Source organism: Tachyglossus aculeatus, chromosome 24 (genome assembly GCF_015852505.1).
Source record: "Tachyglossus aculeatus isolate mTacAcu1 chromosome 24, mTacAcu1.pri, whole genome shotgun sequence".
NCBI lineage: Eukaryota > Metazoa > Chordata > Mammalia > Monotremata > Tachyglossidae > Tachyglossus > Tachyglossus aculeatus.
The window spans coordinates 12,322,968-12,344,413 of record NC_052089.1 but is presented as its reverse complement, the minus strand read 5'-3'; the positions used below and the strand labels follow the sequence as shown (position 1 = coordinate 12,344,413).

Here is a 21,446-nt window from a genome sequence, read left to right as displayed (position 1 = left end):
AGGCTGTAAGCAAGTGGTAGGCAAGGAATGGCAAGGAATATGTCTACCATCTTTGCTGTATTGTACTCTCCCAAGCACTTAGTTCAGTGCTCTGCACACAGTAAGTGTTCAGTAAATATGATTGATTGAAATGTGATCAGTTCGCCTAAAGTGAGGATAAAAATCATTCCTGTGGGATTTAGAAGGCTAAATAGGTAGCGTTTACCTGCACGTTTGAAAAACTGCTTGTGGTTTAGAAATATGACGGGAGAAAAGACTAGAACAGAAAGGTATCCCCTCGAAGTTATGACTATTTGCGTGTAACAATGTGTACACTAAGTTCAAGAGTAAGTTCAAGGAAGGCCCTGTGACAAGCGGAAGGAGCGTGGGGCTCAGACTTGGTAGACTCAACTGCAACCGCACCTCTGCCATGGCCCTCTGGGTGACACTGGGAAAGTCCCTTAACCTCTCTGGGTTTGTCTCATCCTCCGTAAAACGGGGATACAATCTCTGCTCTCCCTCCCTTTTAGATTCTGAGCCTTACTGGGGGCGGGCACCGTGTCCAACCTGATTATCGTGTACTTACCCCAACACTAAGCATACTTCTTGGCACGTAATAAGTGCTTTGTAAATACCATAGTAAAAGGGAAAATATAGTGCCTCAAAAGTATTTTATATGATACAGCCATCATCTCTCACCCTGGTACTGAGTACCCGGAGAGTTCATGGCATGTTTAAAGAGCCCCGGTAACCTTGGGGCATGGGGAGGTGAGGGAAAGAGCAGGTACCCACAGCAAGGAATCCTGTCCTGGAACCCATAATTAACTTGTGCACCTTCCCACTGCTTTGTTCAACTGCATGTCTTCCTTAGGTGAGGCTCATTTTTTTAAAAAAAAGACAGTGTTTTTTAAAAAACTGCAGTGTACTAATAGTTCAAAGCTTTTCAACTCTTAAAGCTCTGAAGTCCCCCCACAAAAAAACATTTTAATTTAATCCTACAAACTCGCTGCATAATTGTACATTAGATTTGAACAATGGAAGCAACAACTATCCTCACCCTGCAAAACTTAGAAGGAAATATTGTCTGTCGTAAACATTCCTTTTAGCACTGGCAAATTTTAGCACCTCAGCTTTCACGTACCTCTGTCCACTGTATTTATTTACTTTTGACCCTTTCAACTATAAATATTTCCATGCCTCTTTCTCGTGTTAGACTGTAAGCTTCATGTGGAAAGGGGAACAGGTCACTATATTATTCCATACTTGTGTGCATTGTAAAGTGGGTGCTCAAATGCTTTAGTGCTAGAGGCAATGTTAATGTCACTCTGTATTCTACTTTATTAAAGGAATGTCAGCAACCAGAGCTGCTTCTGGGAAGAGGAAAACCATATTTCGTTTTGTGAGATGTTAGCATTACTCTCAGGCTATTATTATTACTATGCAGTTATTATGTGTCAAGCACTGTTCTAAGCTTGGTTAGTTAGGTTGGATAAGGTCCCTGTTCCAAATGGGGTGCACAGTCTAAATAAGAGGGCAAACAGATATTGCATCCCCATTTTATAGTTGAGGAACTGAGGCACAGAGAATTTAAGTGACTTGACCAAGGTTGTACAGCAAGTAAGTGGCAGAGCTGGGATTAGAGGCCAGGTCCTCTGATTCCCGGCCCCAGGCTCTTTCCACTGGGCAACACTGCTAGCCAGTGATGCATTTTCCAGCTTCTTTCTATGTCCTTCCCCTCCACCCCCCCCCCAAAATATACATATAACATTTGTGATTCTGCGATTGAACATCCTAGTTAGATTTTCTTGAGTCCAAATAGGAGTCCAGAAAATGGGGGCAGGTAACTGAGGGAGGGCAGAGAGTCAGGAAAGGGAGAGAGGAGGCATAAGCACTCATGCATCCAGAAGATAGGCATACACAATGCAGACATACTGCTGCCCCTGCCACCTTCCCCATGTTCTCACTGTGGCTGTCTAGCATGGCCCAGTGAGCTGCCCTTCTCTGGAGCTGGTGGAGGTAGGTGCCAGCCAGGATCCTCTCGGGGGCATGGAGGGCTACCGGCTGTGACTCTCCGATGGACCTGGCTGCTCGCCTTTGTGGGGCTGTGGGCCCCACAAAAGTTCCACCCCCACCAGTACTGTAGCTGTAGCCTGGTTTTTGTCTCTCCTGCTGGCAAAGCCAAATATATATATATATATATACACACACACACACACACGGCTGCCTGCGAAGCACTGAACAAGTGCTTGGCAGCCTGCAGTAAAAGTAGAAGGCACATTGCCTAGGCCCTCGAGGAGTTTACAGTCTGATGGGCAGATCAGACTGTGCCCATCTGATCCGTGGGTAGATCAGACTGGAGAAGCAGCATGACTCAGTGGAAAGTGCACGGGCTTTGGAGTCAGAGGTCATGGGTTCTAATCCCGGCTCCACCAATTGTCAGCTGTGTGACTTTGGGCAAGTCACTTCACTTCTCTGTACCTCAGTTACCTCATATGGAAAATAGGAATGAAGACTGAGAGCCCCCCCACCGTGGGACAACCTGATCACCTTGTAACCTCCTCAGCGCTTAGAACTGTGCTTTGCACATAGTAAGCACTTAATAAATGCCATTATTATTAGATGGGGAAGATTGGGTGAGTTTTCTTTTATAATGAAATTGTAATATCAGCCATGGAAATAGAAAAACTCTCTGACTATCCATTTGGTGCCTATTTTAATCTTTGGTAATAAAGCTTGTCCAAACTTCACAGAGACTTATTAGTAGTAGTGATATTTAAGTGCTTATTTTGTGCCAAACAGTGTACTAAACATTGGGGTAGATATAAGATCATCAGGTCAGACACATTCTCTGTCCCTTTCATGTTGGACATAGTATAATAGATCTTCCCAACTTTGTCATTTAATGTGAAGGCCTAGCTAGGGCAGTCCATGGGAACTTTCTCTTGTTTCTCCTTTTATCCATGACAGTAGGGTGTTATGAAATGCTCTTTGAGGAAGACAGCAGCCTAGCCTGGGAAACGGGAGGTGGAATGAAGGGAACTGGACCTGTTTTCGGACTCCCCATAAACATCTCTGCCTTTTCTAAATCCTACTGCAAGTAACAGTTGTTAAAACACAGTTATTCATGCCCCATTCTCTCTGTTCTTTAGGCCCCTCCTGCTGGTCTATAAATAACACATCGCTTTTTCATGTAGGACACTAGATGAATGGTCTTTCATTCCTATCTTTCCCCCCTTGGATGGCTGCTTTGATATAACTCCAGTTTTCGGATAGAATGGAAGAAACTTTATGGATGTGCAGTGCAACATGACAATGTGAGCTTTATCGAGATTGCAGTCCTCATGTCCTTGGGAACGGATCTGGAACACTAACTTACCTTTTTTCTTCTTTCAAAGATGATTTTCTACTTTTTATTCTCCCCCTGCCCTGTCCTGAAACTTCAAAAGTGAAGAAGTTTTCTTAGGTAGATGACATGCAGACCATGCGACTTTTATAAAAGCAATTTCCACTTTCCTTTACAACCTTCCTTGGTAGAAAATTAATCATTCAATCATTGGTATTGAGTGCTTACTATGAACAGAGCAGTGTACTAAGTGGTTGGGAGAATACAATGCAACAGAATTAGCAGACATGTTCCCTGCCCACAGTGAACTTACAGTCTGGAGAGGGAGACAGACATATAGTTTATAACACATAATTTCTAGATATGAACATGCTGTGGGACTGAGAGTGGGCGAATATCAAATGCCCAGATGACACAGATCCAAGTGCAAAGGTGATGTAGAAGGGAGAGGGACCCTGGGAAAAGAGGGCTTAGTTAGGGAAGGCCTCTTGGAGTAGAATTAACCTTAATAAGACTTAATGTACTAGGGTTGAATCCAGTGGAATCCAAGACAAGGCAATAGTGCCATTTTTGGGGGTGGGTTTTTTTTTTTTTTTTGGCCATTCTTTGTACAGTGCCGTCTGAGGGACTAGGAGACACTGATCTGGTCCAGCGGCAGCAGTGACTTTATGATCTGCTTACTTACTAAAAAAAATCCAATTTTAAATGGGGCTGTAAACTTTCTCTGGGAAGTCATATCACTCACCTGCCTTTTTTTTTTTTGTAATTTTTTATTTTAGTTTCTGTAAGAGAAGAGGTATCCTGATCCTGGAGTTGGGACCAGAGGCCCAAAGACAGTTTAAGAAATCGTGGAGGGCAGACGTCTCCAACTCCTGCAGCCCCACCCCTTCCCTATCTTCCAGTTTGACAGAAGAGCATTGAGGCAGATTGCCTCCGGCAGACTGGCTCTTCACAAAGGCAGGTAAGCAAAGCTGCTAACCTGACCTCCTTAACTAAGTCTTCAGTAACAAAAGGTATATTGTGGTCTGGGTTGGTGGTCTTACATAAGTGAATTCTCTCAAGTCAGGCAGCTCCAGAACATTCTTTAACCTCTTCCCTTTGGAACACCAAACCCTTGTGGACTCTTTCAAGGGTGTCCAAGATAACACTAGTGAAAGGTTTTCTCCTGTAAAGGAAGGAGTGTGTCTATGGATGAGTGTTTGACCACGGCAGTCCTGTCCAGAAAGAATTTTGCCTGTCCACATTAGGATAAATGTTTGACAACCAATAGCATTTCTTAATGCCTGAGGTAGACAAGTTTCTTACCTCTGGGTGATAGGAGGCTCTTTCTGATAGATGCAATCCAGCTAGGTACAGAATCTAAATCAATTAGGTGCAATGACCATTGGGGTCCACTACTTTCTGGCTGGTCTACTGTTCTAAACTACTTGCAACTCGGACCACTTCGGGGCCTTTGTGCCAAGTTCGCACTAGCCATTACTGCCGCTAATAATGGGACAGCGTGTCCCAATCTCTCATCCATTTGCCAGTGGCTTTCAAGGTTCTTTCTCAGGACGTTCTGGCTCGTGTCCTAGCCCCTTAACATGAAAGGATCCAGAGATGATAATAATAATAATAATGATGATGATGATGGTATTTGTTCTGCACTTACTATGTGCCAAGGAATCACTCTATCGTATTTTTTGAACACTTACTGTGTGCAGAGCACTGTACTAAGTTCTTGGGGGAGTACAATATAACAACAAGCAGACACATTCCCTGCCCACAACGAGCTTATTTTCCCAACCAGAGCAACCGTCCCTCTCCACATCGACCTCTGCTGCTCAGGGCAGCCAGGATGCTGCCAGAGACCCCAGGAGGCCACAGTTGTTAATAATAATTGTGGTTTTTAAGTGCTTACTGTGTGCCAAGCACTGTATTAACAGCTGGGATGCATAGAAGATAGTAAAGTCAGACACAGTCCCTGTCCCACATGGGGCTCACAGTCTAAGGAGAAGAGAGGACAGGCATTGTACTGGCGAACAAACTGAGGCTTGAGAAATTATTTGCCCAAGGTCACCCAGTGGGCAAGTGATGAAGCTGGGATTAGAACCCAGGTCCTTTAATCCCAGGCCCGTGCTCTTTCCATTGTAAAGTTGCAGACGCATTTCAGCTTCTGCCTTGGGATGCTTGGGTGCTTGAATACTTGTGGGATCAGGTCTTACTGTGTGTTTTCACTCAACAATTTAGGTAGAACTAAATTGGGGAAATTAAGGAATATTCTCCTGACAACGCGTTGCTGCTTGGAAAGGAGGCTGGGCAGTGGCAGAAGAAACGATTGAGGCCATGTGTGTGTGTTCTGTCAGAACAAGAGCGCTTCAACATGAGTGTTCCTCGGTGCTGGGTTTTTCCAGGGTGTGTCTCCTGCTGTGTCAGGGCAACAGCCATTCCTGAATAGCAGAAAAGCAGTGAGGCCTAGTGGATAGAGCACAGGCCTGGAAGTCAGAAGGAGCTGGGTTCAAATCCCAGCTCTGCCATTCATCTGCTGTGTGACCTTGGGCAAGTCACTTCACTTCTGGGAAATGGGGATTAAGACTGTGAGCCCCAAGTGGGACATGGACTGTGTCCAACCTGATTAACTTGTATCTACCCCAGTGCTCAGTACAGTGCGTGGCACCTAGTAAGTGCTTAACAAATGGCTTTTTTTTTTTTAAAAGAAGTAGAACAGTCTTCTTCATTCCTTTGTCTTTTGCCTTCTCAGCAATCAAAGTCTATTTTCACTTGGGTTCTCTAAGCTGGACCTCCAGCTCTCCTCTCTGCAGTTCTAGTGACCATCACATCCTGCCTCCCCTGAGTAGCTAACATTCCAAGTGTGTTTGAGGCGTGATCTTGCATTAGACAAGTCTGTTCCACTTGGTCTTACGGCGTTAATGTTTATAGTCCCGTTGACTTTAATGGACTCTGATCCCTGTGACCCCTTCCTTTCGACTTCCTGAAACCTTCCATTTCCAACTTGGTCTCTCCCATTGTAATGCCTAACCTCTCTTGAGATTTCAGATGGGAAGCCTCACATTCTGCTGTGGAATTCCCTTGGCTTGTCCTTTCCTGCCCTGCCCTTGCAGTTTTGACACAGCCTATCTATTTTTCTCCAGTATTTATACATACTTGCATGTGGGCTTTGCCTGACTCGCCAATCTTTCCCGACTAGATGTTAATCGTGAACTTTGTGTGGATAGCTCTCATTCTGATCTCTAGGGCTCATTTCATTGGTCTCTCTTTACAAGGGTTGACTGCCTTATAAATAATTCTCTACATCTTGATACCATCGTTAAAACAGAGTTGATTAAATCCCCTCTCATGCAGGGCAACTGGTAGGGGTCTGCAGGTTCAGTTAAACAGTTGTGGAAGAAAGACTGCACAGGTTCTGCGTTGTGTTGAAAAGGGTATGTCAAAGACAATTTATTTCTGTTAGCACTTCTTCCAGCACTATTTGGGAGGGGCGGTTGATCCAGCAGAGATTCCCCTGCTAGTCAAGGGGAGCTCAACTTCAAGCAATACAGAGTTTCTTTATACACTGCTGGTACAGCGTTTATAATGGCCTGAAGAATACAATATAAGAAAAGTACTGTAGGATAGAAAGCAGTAAGTCCCTGAGGCATTTTCCATTCAGCCCTCAGGGGCTTAGTACAGTGCTCTGCACACAGTAAGTGCTCAATAAATACGATTGATTGATTGAACATGATGAAACTACCCCCCTGAACTAATCAAGACTCCCTCCCGACCCAGCTTATCAGTAGTATCAGATCACCTAGAACAAAGCAAGTCCTTCATAGGAAAACCTGATTACCTTGTATCTACCCCAGTGCTTAGAACAGTGCTTGGCATATAGTAAGCACTTAACAAATTCCATCATTATCATTACAGTCTGTCGGCCATAGTCCTGACTCCTCAAGCAAACATTTCCTATTGGCTTCAAGGTTTCCTTCCCACTTGCCTTTTCACTGTTTATCACCCTTCTCTCGGGGTGACAGAGTTTTGAGGATCAGTGTAGCTTGAGTGAGAGAGACTGGAGTCAGGTTGAGCCATGCAAAATTTATTTCACATGGTAAGTCAATCAATCCATCCATCATATTTACTGAGCACTTACTGTACTAAGCACTTGGGAGAGTACAGCACAACAATATAACAGACACAGTCCCTACCCACGACATGTCAGTCAGTCAATCAGTCGTATTTATTGAGAGCTTACTCTGTGCAGAGCACTGTACTAAGCTCTTGGAGTACAAATACAACGGGAGTACAGTACAACAATAAATAGACACATTCCTTTCCTACATCAAGCTTACAGTCTTAGAGGGACTTGAACTTTTCCTCTAGGGAGGACTATACTTATTTCTAGTTATTCACAAGTGGCGAAGCTCCTAACCCTGAGGAGGTCCACGAAAGAGCAGCGGAACGCTCACCGTCCCACAGGCCCTCACTTTTAGTGCACTGCTTCCAGAAGCAGAGTGGGCATCCCATGCTCTGGGCAGGAGCAACATGCACCCGACTTCTGCGAGTCCCAAACCACTGACCAAAAGTCGGAGGTAGTGGGTATTTATTACCCATCTTTCCCGGTTTTTTGCACTTCCATATTCCACTTGTCGAAATCCCCCCGGCCCCTGGTCCACCATACCTTATTTGGTTGGCACAGGGTTGCTACACCCTGCTACATTCCAGCTGATACCCTTGCTGTTCCCAAAGTAAGTGCCTAACTCGGTGCTCCCATCTCCAACTCGTTGCCGCCCCCATTCCCCCTGCCTGGACCTCCCTCCCTCTTCAGTTCCACCTTCAAAGCCTTCCTCAAAGTACTCTTCTTCCCGGTGACATTTCCCAGTGAATCCCCAACTCCCTGGTTGTATCATTCCATTAGCCACCCCTGGCCCTCGTGTGGCTATCAGTTTGTTCATTCCATTTTACATATTACAAACTGGCTGTCCGTTTTCCCTCTTGTTCCCACTGTTGAGAGCCCACCTGTTTCCTCTGTTGGGATATCAGTTCCTCTTGAGCAGAATCCTTGTATCCCCATTCATTGCCCAGTCCTCCACACTCAGTAGTTGTCCAACAAGTTTGATGTGGCAGAGGCAGAAGAGAGACAGCCAGGATGTCAGGGGAGCCTCGGGGAGGAGTGAGAGAGGAGGAGGACTCACCCACTCCCCAGTTCCTCAGCCATGGGAGTTGAAAGGCCAAAGATGTGCCATTATATCCACAGCATCCAAGGCAATAGTAGCCAAGTCTGTCGCAGCCTTGGTGGAAGGGGAAACAAGGAAGGAAGGAGAGATAGAGATGACAGCACGTTGCCTTCTGCCCTTCTTGGGGAGCGGGAGAGCAGCAGTTGGGGGGCGATTATTCATTGGTTAGGAACTCCCACTGGCTAACCGACATCCCCACATGTAGATGATGCTTGTGAGATGGGTTGAAATCTTTGGATGAAAGACACCATTTTAAGCACTAATGCACTAATATTTAAAATATGTAGGATGCTTAATTTTTTTTTTCTCCTGAAGAACACGTTTATCATGCTCCAGATATTGTCTGGCTCTTCCATGAGGGTATTCAGCTATGCAGAATATTTTAAATAACATACACTAAAAAGTAGATAGTGTACTTTACCGTGTTTATTAGGTCACAGAACAAGGTGCCGGCTTCAGTAATAATGAAATCAGCCAATCCCCCTCTGCTTTAAATAAGAAATTGAAAAATACACTTTCCCTCTACATTCCATTAATGTTTATATAAGTATGTTCAGGCATTTCAAATTCCAAGCATGAGCGACCCCAGGGAAGAACAGAAACAGATTTGCTTTTGAAAAATGTTTAAAATGTTTACCTTCCTTTTGAAGAGTGTGCGTGTATGTGTTCACTTGATCTTCCGACATTTGCTCCCTTCTTGCCACATCCTGTGATCAAAAAGTCCGCACTGCCCTCAGCATTCATGTTCCCTGAGGAAAGGGCCCGAGTGTAGTGTAGATAGTGATAGTGTAAAGTACACTATCTACTTCTTAGTGTATGTTATTTAAAATATTCTGCAAAGCTGAATACCCTCATGGAAGTATTACAGGGAACAGGGAATGTGTCTGCCAACTCTGATATACAGTTGTAGTATATTCTCCTAAGTGCTTAGTACAGTGCTCTGCACACAAAGTGCTCAGTAAATACAACTGATTGATTATTACATTATCCAACTCATTTCTTGTTCCCCTGAGGGTTTGCAACCTGCCCTATCCTAAGAGGGATGGATGGCATCATTGGAGATTCTCCTCTTCCACAAAAGTGGCCTCCGGGGTTCCCTGGGGACTTTCTGGGGTTGCAAATGATGGTTAATTTTACTGCCACTGCAGGGAGAGGGGGGCTCTGGGGCCTTCAAAACCGGTGTCAGCCGCAAAGCTGTAGTCCCGGAACAACTACAGGACAGCATCTCTCAGAGGGAGGGATGGTAGGGAAAGGGGATTTCTTTGGGATTGTCAGGCAGCAGTGCCACTGAGCAGCTAGGGGATCGTTCCATGGCAAAAACTCCCTGCACACTCTCTTCTGCTCTGCCCCTCCTCTTGACTACCCTCAGTCAGCAGCCGATCCTGTGAGCCCTCCTGATATTGGCTGCTATCAATTTCAAATACTCTGCCCTGCTTTAGCCTCTCCACAGGCCTGGGTCCCAGGAGAAAAGAGGGCCAGTGTTACTTTTTCCTTTCAGCAGTCTGGACTGTCTGGTGGGTGGTTTGCTTTCAGTGGATGATGAAGGGCCCAGGGGATTGCAGGCTGGAAAGCATTAGTAATCTCTGCTGAAGAGCCAAAGGACTAGTGCCCCGGCAAAGATGTGACCCTTTCCAAAGACATAACCTGGGGAGCAATTCAAAGGCCTGTATGTTTGAACTGAAAAGAAAACATTGATGACAAGGATGGTGCTAATTTCAATTACTTAGCCATCAATCAGAGAAGCAGCGTGGCTCAGTGGAAAGAGCCCGGGCTTTGGAGTCAGAGGCCATGGGTTCAAATCCCGGCTCTGCCAAGTGTCAGCTGCGTGACTTCTCTGTGCCTGTTACGTCATCTGTAAAATGGGGATGAAGACTGTGAGCCCCCCGCCGTGGGACAACCTGATCACCTTGTAACCTCCCCAGTGCTTAGAACAGTGCTTTGCACATAGTAAGCACTTAATAAATGCCATTTTTTAAAAAAAAATCAGTGGTATTCAGCAGTCACTACAACAGTCACTATATGCAGAACACTGTACTAAGTGATTGGGAGAGAACAATGCAACAGAGTTGGTAGAAGTGACTCCTGCCCTCCAGGAGCTTACAGTTCCACACCAGGTTCACTGTAGCTCCCTGCAGCACAGCTGCTCTTTTTCCCTAAAGCAATGGAGGTGCTGTCTTTGATTCATTTTCTTCCTTCCTGCAGAGCGGCTGTGGGCTTGCTTGGTAGGAACCAGGAAAGGACTATTTTGGCCATAGCGGCCTAGCTATTGTTCTGTATGGTGGATGGTCTGGTAGCCTGTGGCCTTTCAAGATCCCACACAAGTTTTCTGCAGACAATCTTGGGTCAAGGAGAACTGCTAAGTTATACGGTAATCTCTGACTAAGGGAATGGGAGAGGAAGAGAAGGGGAAAATCCGAATGGGAAACTCCCACTTCCTCTGCCTCCACCGCCAGGGCTAGAAATCTTGGAAATGAATGAGAGAGAGTTAACTTCGGTTCCTGGATTTTCCACCTACTGAAACCAAATGCAACCTTTGGGGATTTTTCAGCCTAAGATGTGGGTATGATTGTTTGAGGGGAAGGAGGGAGATGAGGAAGGTCCACCACAAGGACTACTCTTAAGGCTTTGGCAAATACAACTGAGGCAGCTGACAGGAGTCAGTAAATATGGAGAAGAAAGAAATCACTCCCAAGAGGGTGGGATATCTGCAGAAACCTGCCTTAGGGAGGGAGAGGAATATGTGCCCCCATTAACAAAACCTGGAGACGCCAAGGCTCAGCAATTGGTAGGCTGAGTTACTCCTGGAATGCAGAGATTCTTGAGGGATGCTGGGGCCTGAACCCCAGAGGCCCTCGGGGACAGCTGTGGTCTAAAGGGGCCACTAACTTTGTGTCTAGGGACCAGCCAGTCCCCAGGGGTGGCTGCTGAGGGTTAGATGGAGCAGTAGCTGCTGGGAGCGAGTCTGGATTATTGTGAGTAGGGAACAGGTCTATCAACACTGTTGTATCGGATTCTCCCAAGTGCTAAATACAGTGCTCGGTGCACAGTAAGCTCTCCATAAATGCAGTTGATTGATTGGCTGGCTGGGTGCCTGGTAGGGCAACCCTGCATGGGCAGTTGCCCCCATTCTCAGAGAGTGGACTGGAGCCTGGCTTGGGCCTCGGAACTCTCGCCTCTGTAGTGGCCTAATGATACAAATCCCACAGGGGAATTGAAGGAAGGCTGGGAGGTTGACAGAAGTTGAACCCTCCATCAATCAATGGTATTGAGCACTTACTATGAACAGAGCACTATATTAAGTGCTTGGGAGAGTGCAATACAACAGAATTAGCAGACCTGTTTCCTGCCCATAACAAGCTTACGGTCTAGAAGGGGATAAAGACATTAATATGAATACATAATTTGTAATATACAATTTAAAGACATGTACACAAGTGGTATGGGGTTTGGGGTAAGGGAAGGATCAAAATTCTCTCTCTCTCTCTTTCTCTCTTTCTCAGAACAGACTTGCAACATTTCCTCTTTCACTTTCCGGGAACCCCATTAGACTGTACCCTTCTTCAACCCTATCCCCTTGTACATGCCTGCAAACCTTCTTCCCCATTCTACATCCTCAGGTGATTTCAGGGAAGGATGAGAAGTTCTGGGAGGTTGGCAGGAGTCAAACCCTACATCAATCAGTGGTATTATTTGAGTGCTTACTATGTGCAGAATACTGCATTAAGCACTTGGGAGAGTACAGTTCAACAGCATTAGTAGACCTGTTTCCTGCCCATAACAAGCTTATAGTCTAGAGGGAGAGACCGACCTTAATATGAATAAATAATTTGTAATATATAATTTAGACATATACACAAGTACTGTGGGGGTGGGGTGATCAGAAGATCAAAACTCTCTCTGTCTGTCTGTCTCTCTGTGGTTCCCAGAACAGACTTTCAACATTTCCTCTTCACTTTCCAGGAACCCCATTAGACCGTATCCTTCTCCAGTCTTATCCACTTGTACACGACTGCAAACCTTCTCCCCTACCCTACATCCTCAGCTGATTTTTAAGGAAGGATGGGGAGTGCTGGGAGATTGGCAGGAGTTGAACCCTGGTGTGGAAGTAGATGGGTAACAATCGGAGGTTCTTGAGTGGGGAAACATGGCCTGAACATTTTTGTAGAAAAATAATCTGGGTTTTGGACTGGAGTGGGAAGTGACAGGAGGCAGGGAGCTCAGAAAGGAGGCTGATACAGTAATCAAGGGGGAATTGATTACCCCCCTGTGGGTAATCAGATTGTCATGCTTGGATTTTCAAGTTTGGATGGAAAGGAAACATTTTAGCGATGTTGTGAAGGTCGAACTGATAGCATTTAGTAATAGATTGAATTTGTGGGTTGAATGAGAGAGGAGTCGAGGATAATGCTAAGGTTTTGGGCTTTTGAGACAGGAAGACTATGAGCCTGTTGTTGGGTAGGGTTTGTCTCTGTTGCCAAATTGTACTTTCCAAGTGCTTAGTACAGTGCTGTGCACAGTAAGCGCTCAATAAATACAGTTGAATGAATGAAAAGAAGGATGGTGTTGCCATCCACACCAATGGGGAAGCCAGGAGTAGGACAGGGTTTGGGTGGGAAGATAAGGAGCTCTGATTTAGACGGGTTAAGTTTTATGTTGGAGGTGACCGCAGGATATCAAAGTAGAGTTCCTTGAAGGCAGGAGGCTGCAGAGAGGGAGAGTAATCAGGGCTGGAGAGCACTTTACTAAGCATTTGGAAGAGTACAGTACAACAGAGTTGGCAGACCTATTTCCTGCCCTTAGGAAGCTTACAGTTTAGAGGACTGCACTTTGCTTTTGTCAGACTGCTCTCTGCATAGCTTATATTTCTGTGGTCAGGCTCTTAGGTCCCTTGGCCCATTGTTCCATGCTGAATGGCTCTTGAGTCTATTTCTTGGATTCATTCATTTATGGTTTGCTTGATTAATTGGCTCCGCTTCCTTGACTCAATTATGACTTCATCAGGCTTATTCCCTGTCTCTCTATGCCTATGTGAATATATTTCTTAAAAACATCCAATTTAATAGCCATCTCCACTGTGCAACCTCCTTTACAAACAAATCAGAGTTGATTAATCTACCTCCACAGTTTAGGTGGGTTTAAACTGTAGTCTACCACAAACCTACAAACATTTTTGCTTTCCTCAAGAAGTGGGAAGGTGTGAGACGTTCTCCTCCATCCCCCTTTTTAAGCTGGCACTGGCAAGCAGGAATGGGTGGGAAAAAATTAGTTTTTAAAAAGTCGTGGTGGCCCCCTCTCCAGGCCTGTTCTCAGTGTGATTGGTTTCTCAGAGATCTCCGGTCTGGGTGTGTTGTATTTTGCAGGAAGCCTTTTTGTAAGTGTTTCAGAACGCTTTCATAAGGAAGGCATGTTTTGGAATGGAGAGGTGGAAAAAGAAGATGTGAATGATGCTCCCACTGGCAGCCTTGAAAGATGCATGGCTGATCAATTTAAGGACCATGAGGCACGTAGCTCCCACTCTGTCCACCTTCCATGGCACGGGGGAGTGTCACTGAATACCTGGAGTGACATTCCCTGAATACCTGGCCCTCACACCTCACTGGTTTGGTAACACTAGATCATTCATTAACTCGTCGGTTTTAAGACTATTCCTATGGAAAACTCCCCTGAAACCCCACTGGGAACTAGAAAGGGGCAGGGAACCACTTGCCCACTGTGTGACCTTGGACAAATCACAAATGACTTCCCAGTGCCTTAATCTCCTCATCTGTGAAATGGGGATTCGATGCCCGTTTTCCCTGCCATGTAGACCGTGAGCCCTGAGTGGGACAGGGACTGCATCTGATGTGATTATCTTGTTTCTACCCCAGCGTTTACTGCAGTGCTTGCTACACAGTAAATGCTTAACAAATACCATTATTATTAAAAATGGGGCTGATGTCGTGGAGTCATTTGTACAATGTTTGCCCTGAGGTTTAACCACAAATGCTGTGTACTTTTAAAGCCCTGGGAAGCCTTGGGCGTGGAAACTGAATACCTCTCTCTCCTCTCTCTCCTTGGTGGAGTACTTGAAGTGTGGTGATCACCATCACAGTTCCAGTTCAGCTCCTCCCCTTTCCTTTGTTCGTGCTACTGAGGCCATCTCTGGATTCTTTTTTACATCAACCCATTTTTTATTCAGCAATTTACGGCTGCTAATCTTTTGATAGACTGTAAGCTCCCCGTCTTATAATGCTGTATGTTCCCAAGTGTAGTATAACGCTTTGCATTTAGAAGATGTTCCGTAAATTCTGTTGTTCATGCATTGTGAACCCCAACCGGACATCCACCCCAAGGTGGCCCTAGGGGGAGTGGGAAACAATTCCTTGAGGAATTATCCCCTAGGTAAATGCTTGAATTGCCTAAGAGGTAAAGCAGACCTGATCTTTCCTTAGCGTCTCTCACCAGACCCCTCTCTCCACTGTTGGTCCTAGACTGTGAGCCCCTGAAGGCCAGGAATCATATCTAATTCCAACCTGAGTATTATTTCCCAGTACTGAGTAACAGTACTTTCACAGGGTACGTGTGGAATAGAAACTATTGGACCATAACGGGAAATTTTACTCACAATTCCTCTGCCGAACATTGCATATTCCACTCCACCCTTACGTCTCCTTAGGCTTGCAAAGGTCTTAACCTTTCAATTCCTGACTTTCGGATCATTGAGAATCCTACCGTGGCATTTATTGTGTTCTTATCCATTATATCTACTTCTGGAGGGAGACAGGCATGCAAGATTAGCCGACAGTTGTATGCAGATAAAGAAAATGAACCAATTTCCCTTCCTGGGACTGAAAAAGACTGTTGTTACATTTAAAATGGATACTGTTTGGTTCTGGGCCTTCAAGATATTTTTTAATGGCTTAGTTTTGCTCTCACACTTTCCCCAGCGTTAGATAAATGACTCAGCATTTGAGTTAAAAACTTGGAAAGGTCCAATTTTTAAAGTTCAGCCTTTTTTTTAAGGTTATTTTGAGCTCAGGGAGCAAAAGAAAAAAAATACAGTTTTCTCAAAATAGTAGGCTTCCACTTGCTTTGGTTAATATTCCAGAAAGAAAATCGATTTGAGACATGCCCAGGTGGTCAAAGTTTCACCTTATCAGGAACGTTTTTCTTCTAAAAATAGGAGACTACTAGGAACATTTTTACATAGTTTTCATTAGCCTTCATTACTGCACACAGTGTTCATTTGTGATAAGGAAAAAATGGCAGAAACATCAATCAGTCAATGGTATTGAGTGTTTGCTGAACCCAGTGTTTGTACTCTACTAAGTGTGTGGAAGAGTACGATAGAGTTGGTAGAAATGATCCCTGTTCTCAAGGACTGTAACGATAATAATTATGGTACTTGTTTAGCACTTACTATAAGCCAAGTACTGTTCTAAGCACAGGGGCAGACACAAGTTAATCAGTTGGACACAGTCCCAGTCCCAGTTCCACATAGGGTTCACACTCTTAATCCCCATTTAACAAATGAGGTAACTGAGGCACGGAGAAGTTAGGTGACTTGCCCAAGATCACACAGCAGACATGTGGCAGTGCCAGGATTGGAACCCAGGCCTGTGCTCTATCCAGTAAACCACACTGCCTCTCAAAAAACAGGTTAAGTTCTGTCTCAGACACTGCTCTCATCTGAGGCTGATTTGGTGACAGTACTGTCCAGTGGGAAGAGAGACATTAAAATGAATTACAGGTAAAGCAACGGAGTATAAGGATATGTACATAAGTTCTGATGACTTGACACCTGTCCACATGTTTTGTTTTGTTGTCTGTCTCCCCCTTCTAGACTGTGAGCCCGTTGTTGGGTAGGGACCGTCTCTATATGTTGCCAACTTGTACTTCCCAAGCACTTAGTACAGTGCTCTGCACTCAGTAAGCGCTCAATAAATATGATTGAATGAATGATACAAAAGGAAGGGGGTTGAGATATTAGGGAAGGCTTCTAGTGTTTGGACTGTGTTATCTAGGGGTACACAGCCAATTTAACTTATTTTTCCTCTCTTTCTTGGACTTGACCAATATTGGGTTTCCATGACAACTGAATGTTTAGCTCAAAACCATAATGTTGCCTGCACCTTCAAAGTGTCCTCCCCAAATCTGGATCAGATGTAAAATTCTGTCCTCTATGTTTCAGGTGTGCCAGCCATGAGAGGATACCTTGTGGTCATAATCCTGGGTGCTGGCTTTCTCTATTACGTGCTTCATTGTATTTTGTGGAAAACAAACACTTACTGGTGAGTGCCACTTAACAATCTGCCGTGTCTTTTTGGTTTTTTTTGTTTGTTTGTTTCTGAAATAACTAATAGATGTTCAGTGAGGTCCGATTAAATGATGAACACTGACATGAATTCAAATACCATTTCAAATCTCTCTTCACTTTTCAGTATAAACCAGGCTGGTTGTAAACCCCGTGATCGACTCCAGGGCCCTAAAAATTGTGCCAGAGTAGCACTGAGGCCGTTGAAGTAGAGCATCCTGTTTCTGTTGACTTTTACAAATGAGCCAGTGGCTGTGTATGGTTCCTCCTCCCGGCCCACCAGACAGACCTTGCTTTGTTTCTTCCCCTCGCCTGGTTGCATGGAGTGCTTTCAGCTCTTTGCCTGGGTGGAAATGCCCCAGGACCCTGCAGGCAGCCCCTCGCCACCCCAACCATCGGAGAGGGAGCCTCTGCCCTGCTCTGACAGTTCCGAGGGGCCAGCAGTGGGGAGGAAGCTTTCCGGAAAGTAGGATGTATTGCACCATCGCTCTTCTGGGGTTGTTTGCTGCTAGACGTTAGCTCACAGATCTGGGACATTTCAGTAGGGCCCCTGCTCGCAGGTGTTTGAAACTGAACTGCTGCAGTATTCTGAAGGAGCAGGTGATGTCTTTAAAAGGAGCGTCAGCTTTCCCGGGGTAACAGTATTGCTTTTAAATGAAAACCGTCATGAAAGACTTGCCTTTTGAAAAGACAAAACAAAAAAGCTTTCAAGGTCTTGCATCTCTTCCAAAGAATTCTGATTACCAAGCTGCCTTTGACCTTTAAAGAGAAAGCCCCTTGACTCCCAAGGTGAAGATGAGCAGCCCGTTCCCCTGAAATAAACTGCTAGTCCCTTTGGTTAGGGGTGTGAGCGGGAGCTAAAACTGATAACTTTGACAGTGTGAAGTTAACACTGTCTTCTGCCCTTGATTGAGCCTTGGAGGTTAAAAACGAAGTCTGCTGCAGTGCGTTCACATCTTGGCTCTGGAAATTCTTTTGTGGTGAGACTGAAAACCTCTCTTAGGTACAAGGGCTAATCAGGTTCTGGGGGAAGGGAGCCACCAGGGAACTGAAGCAGATGATTTAGAGCCCTGCTGCTTGGCTGCCTCAGATACTGGGGTGGCTTTTTGCTGTGGTCTGTGGTGGGATAGCTGTAGAGGTGAGCAGGACATAGCTGATTCCCCACACTGTGCCCTGGGCGGGGGGCTGGGTGGTTCTCACAGTATCCCCGGCTCCCAATCCCCCTTGACATTCAGCAGCAGGCCCCCAAGGGTCAACTGGGATTATTTCCCTGCTTCCCGGGATTACTCCTGACTTCGGAGACCTGTTACAGAAGTTGGGGGAATCCCTGGGCTACTCCCAACTGTGTCCAGAGAAGGCTCCTAAGTACGGCATGGCTTGGGAGTCAGAGGTCATGGGTTCTAATCCTGACTCCCACTTGTCAGCTGTGTGACTTCGGGCAAGTCACTTAACTTCTCTGTGCCTCAGTTACCTCATCTGTAAAATGGGGATTAAGACTGTGAGCCCCACGTGGGACAACCTGATTACCTTGTGCCTACCCCAGCGCATAGAAGAGTGCTTGGTACATAGTTAAGTGCTTAACAAATGCCATCATCATTATTATTATTGTTATTATTACACCACCTCTGCTAGATCCTAAGCTCCCAAGTGCTTGCTACAGTGTTCTGCATACAGTAAGTGCTCAATCAATACCATTGATTGCTTGATTGATCTCCTAACCGCAGTAATCAAATGCAGCTTGACGCTTCTGGGTCCCGGGTCCTGCCCCGGCCCCATTGCTCACGTCTTTCCCCCCAACTTGGAATTCCCTCCCTGGTCCACTTCTCAAAACCTTCCTTCAGAGCCCCAGAGTAAATCCCAGACCTCAGAAGGCCTTCCTGCTCGTGCCACCCTATCGGCCACCTTGGCACTCATGCCAGGGTATTTACTGCTGCTTACTATATGTAGAGCCCTGGGGTGGATTCAAATCTAATAGATGGGGACGCACTTGAGGTGGGGGTAGGCAGAAAAAAATGAAAACAATGGCTTGCAAACACATAAAAAGCAATAGAGTCAAGAAACCAAGACTGAAGTTTAGGACCACTCATTGAGTCATTCCAGGAGGGGGGCCACTGCTGTAAGTAGGCAGTGCTTAGGTACAAACCACCCCAGCCCCAACCGGAGGCCGAAAGGTTGTTTAGGTGGGCTTCCAGCTCAGGCTTGGGGTCCCTTGAGTGTCTCAGCCCTTGCCTCACCCCCTGGCTGTGCAGAGGTTGAGCCTCCCACCGTGCAGTGTCCCGTGGCAAGGTATGGGGCGACCGGAGCCCAGGTCCTAAAGGGGCTTGTCTCCCTCTAAGTATTTATCTGATTGTTTGCTGGTATTTCTACCTGTGCTCCTTCATTCAATCACATTTATTGAGCGCTTACTGTTTGCAGAGCACTGTCCTAAGCGCTTGGGAAGTACAAGTCGGTAACGTGCTCGTTATTGTAAATTTGTCCACCTCTGTTGGCCCATCTTCCCCATTAGGTGGTAAGCGCCTTGAGCGGACGGGCCCGGCTTTCGTGTCAACCGGTACTCTGGGCTGGACAGGAATAATAATAATAATGATGGCATTTATTAAGCGCTTACTATGTGCAAAGCATGGGAGGGTAGGGGGCGGAGGGTGTTCGGGGAATTTCTCTCCGGTGTTGGCAGAAATTGGGTTGGTTGCTGGCTGACAAGTGGTTGTCTCCCACGTTACCTCCTTATGCATGGTAATCCTGTGTGACAACTCTATTGCATTGTACTCTCCCAAGAGCTTGGTACTGTGCTCTGCACACAGTAAGGGCTTAGTCACTACCAGTGATCGATTGAGAGTATTTTTGCCTTGCAGGATGCCCCCTTTGGAGATGGAAAGGAGAAATAAAATCCTGACCTGCTCAGCGAAGCCAGCATTCGAGCCCATATTGAAGTAAGGCCAAAGAAGGAAATGCTGTTGTTTGACCCCACTGTTTTTGCCCTTTGGGTTTATTTCCCTCCCAGATTTAAGGTCAGGTTTTGGCCTGGGGGGGGTCCCGAAAGTCTTTGGCATGTTTTCAAATGACCCCTTGCTCCGATGGCCTTGTGTCCTAGTTCCTTAAAAGGGAAGCTAGAGAGCTGCCCCTTGGGACACAACTTTGGAATTGGTTATTGTTCGTGCCCGTGAGTCTGCATCCTAGTTTTTGCCCTGCTGCGTGAGTGTGTAAACTTGTTGTGGGCAGGGAACGAGTCTGTGAACTCCATTTTATTGTACTTTCCCAAGTGCTTAGTACAGTGCGCTACACACAGTAAGAGCTCAGTAAATACCATTGATTTTTTTTTTTTTTTTGTGGCTTGGAGGCTTGCCCACAGTGCAGTCACATCCCTGAAGGGCGGCTACTGGTTTTTAGGCAAAGCCTGCAGATCATGTGGAAGGGTTGCCCAAGCCTTGACCTAGGTCTTTTCTCCCCTGCTGCCTTGATCCCACTGTCTAGAGACTTTCAGCGCCCACAGACCCCTGGGCACACCTCTCGTTTGTCCTCTTATAGTCCCAATCATAACCCAAAATCACCCTGGATTTTCCAGGGCAGTTTGTTTCCTGGACAGGGGAATGATGCGTCCATTCTTCCGATACTGCGGTTGTGCACGTGACTGTAAAGCAGCATGGCGTAGTGGATAGAGCATGGGCCTGCGAGTCATGGGTTGTCTGCTGAGTGACCTTGGGCAAGTCACTTCCTTCTCTGTGCCTCAGTTACCTCATCTGTAAAGTGGGGATTGAGACTGAGCCCCATGTGGGAAAAGGACTGTGCCCAACCCAATTTGCTTGTACCCACTCCAGTGCTTAGTCCAGTGCCTGGCACATAGTAAGTGCTTAACAAATAGCATGGTTATTAATTATCATTATTATTATTGAAAAGCCAATGTGGGCCACAGAGTGCTGCCTGCATTGTGCATTTCATTCATTCATTCATTGTCGTACACTGTCGTATGCTGTACTTAGTACACTGTACTAAGTACAAGTTGGCAACATATAGAGACGGTCCCTACCCAACAACGGGCTCACAGTCTAGAAGGGGGAGACAGACAACAAAACAAAACATGTGGACAGGTGTCAAGTCATCAGAACAAATAGAACTAAAGCTAAATGCACATCATTAACAAAATAAATAGAATAGTAAATGTGTAGAAGTAAAATAAATAGAGTAATAAATCTGTACAAACATATATACAGGTGCTGTGGGGAGGGGAAGGAGGTAGGGTTGGGATGGGGAGGAGAGAGAGGAAAAAGGGGGCTCAGTCTGGGAAGGCCTCTTGGAGGAGGTGAGCTCTCAGTAAGGCTTTGATGGGAGGAAGAGAGCTAGCTTGGCGGATGTGTGGAGGAAGGCCATTCCTGGCCAGGGGGAGGACGTGGGCTGGGGGTCGACGGCGGGAGTGCACTCATGGAGGCTGTCTCTCGTGCGGTCACATCTGGTGTATGCGCTGCCTGACACCCTCTTCACTTTTGCCTCTTCACCTTGTCTCTCAATCCTTATGTGGTTTGTGCTTGGACATCTGCTCCTTTCTGGATGGCTGTGTGCCACACTGGTCTCTTCCGGTTTTCAGCCAGGAGATGCAGTCTTTCTTTTTTATAATAATAATAATGGC

General features: G+C 45.9%; 1 protein-coding gene across 1 annotated transcript in view; it reads left to right on the top strand.

Annotated features, from left to right (window-relative positions):
- Positions 1–21,446, top strand: part of ST3GAL6 (ST3 beta-galactoside alpha-2,3-sialyltransferase 6) — a 52,909-nt gene that overhangs the window by 11,752 nt on the left and 19,711 nt on the right. Inside the window, exons 2-4 of the mRNA XM_038766352.1 lie at positions 4,102–4,283; positions 16,703–16,802; positions 19,678–19,755. Coding sequence (XP_038622280.1) covers positions 16,714–16,802; positions 19,678–19,755 — 167 coding nt within the window. The 5' untranslated portion in view covers positions 4,102–4,283; positions 16,703–16,713. The remainder of the gene's footprint in view (positions 1–4,101; positions 4,284–16,702; positions 16,803–19,677; positions 19,756–21,446) is intronic.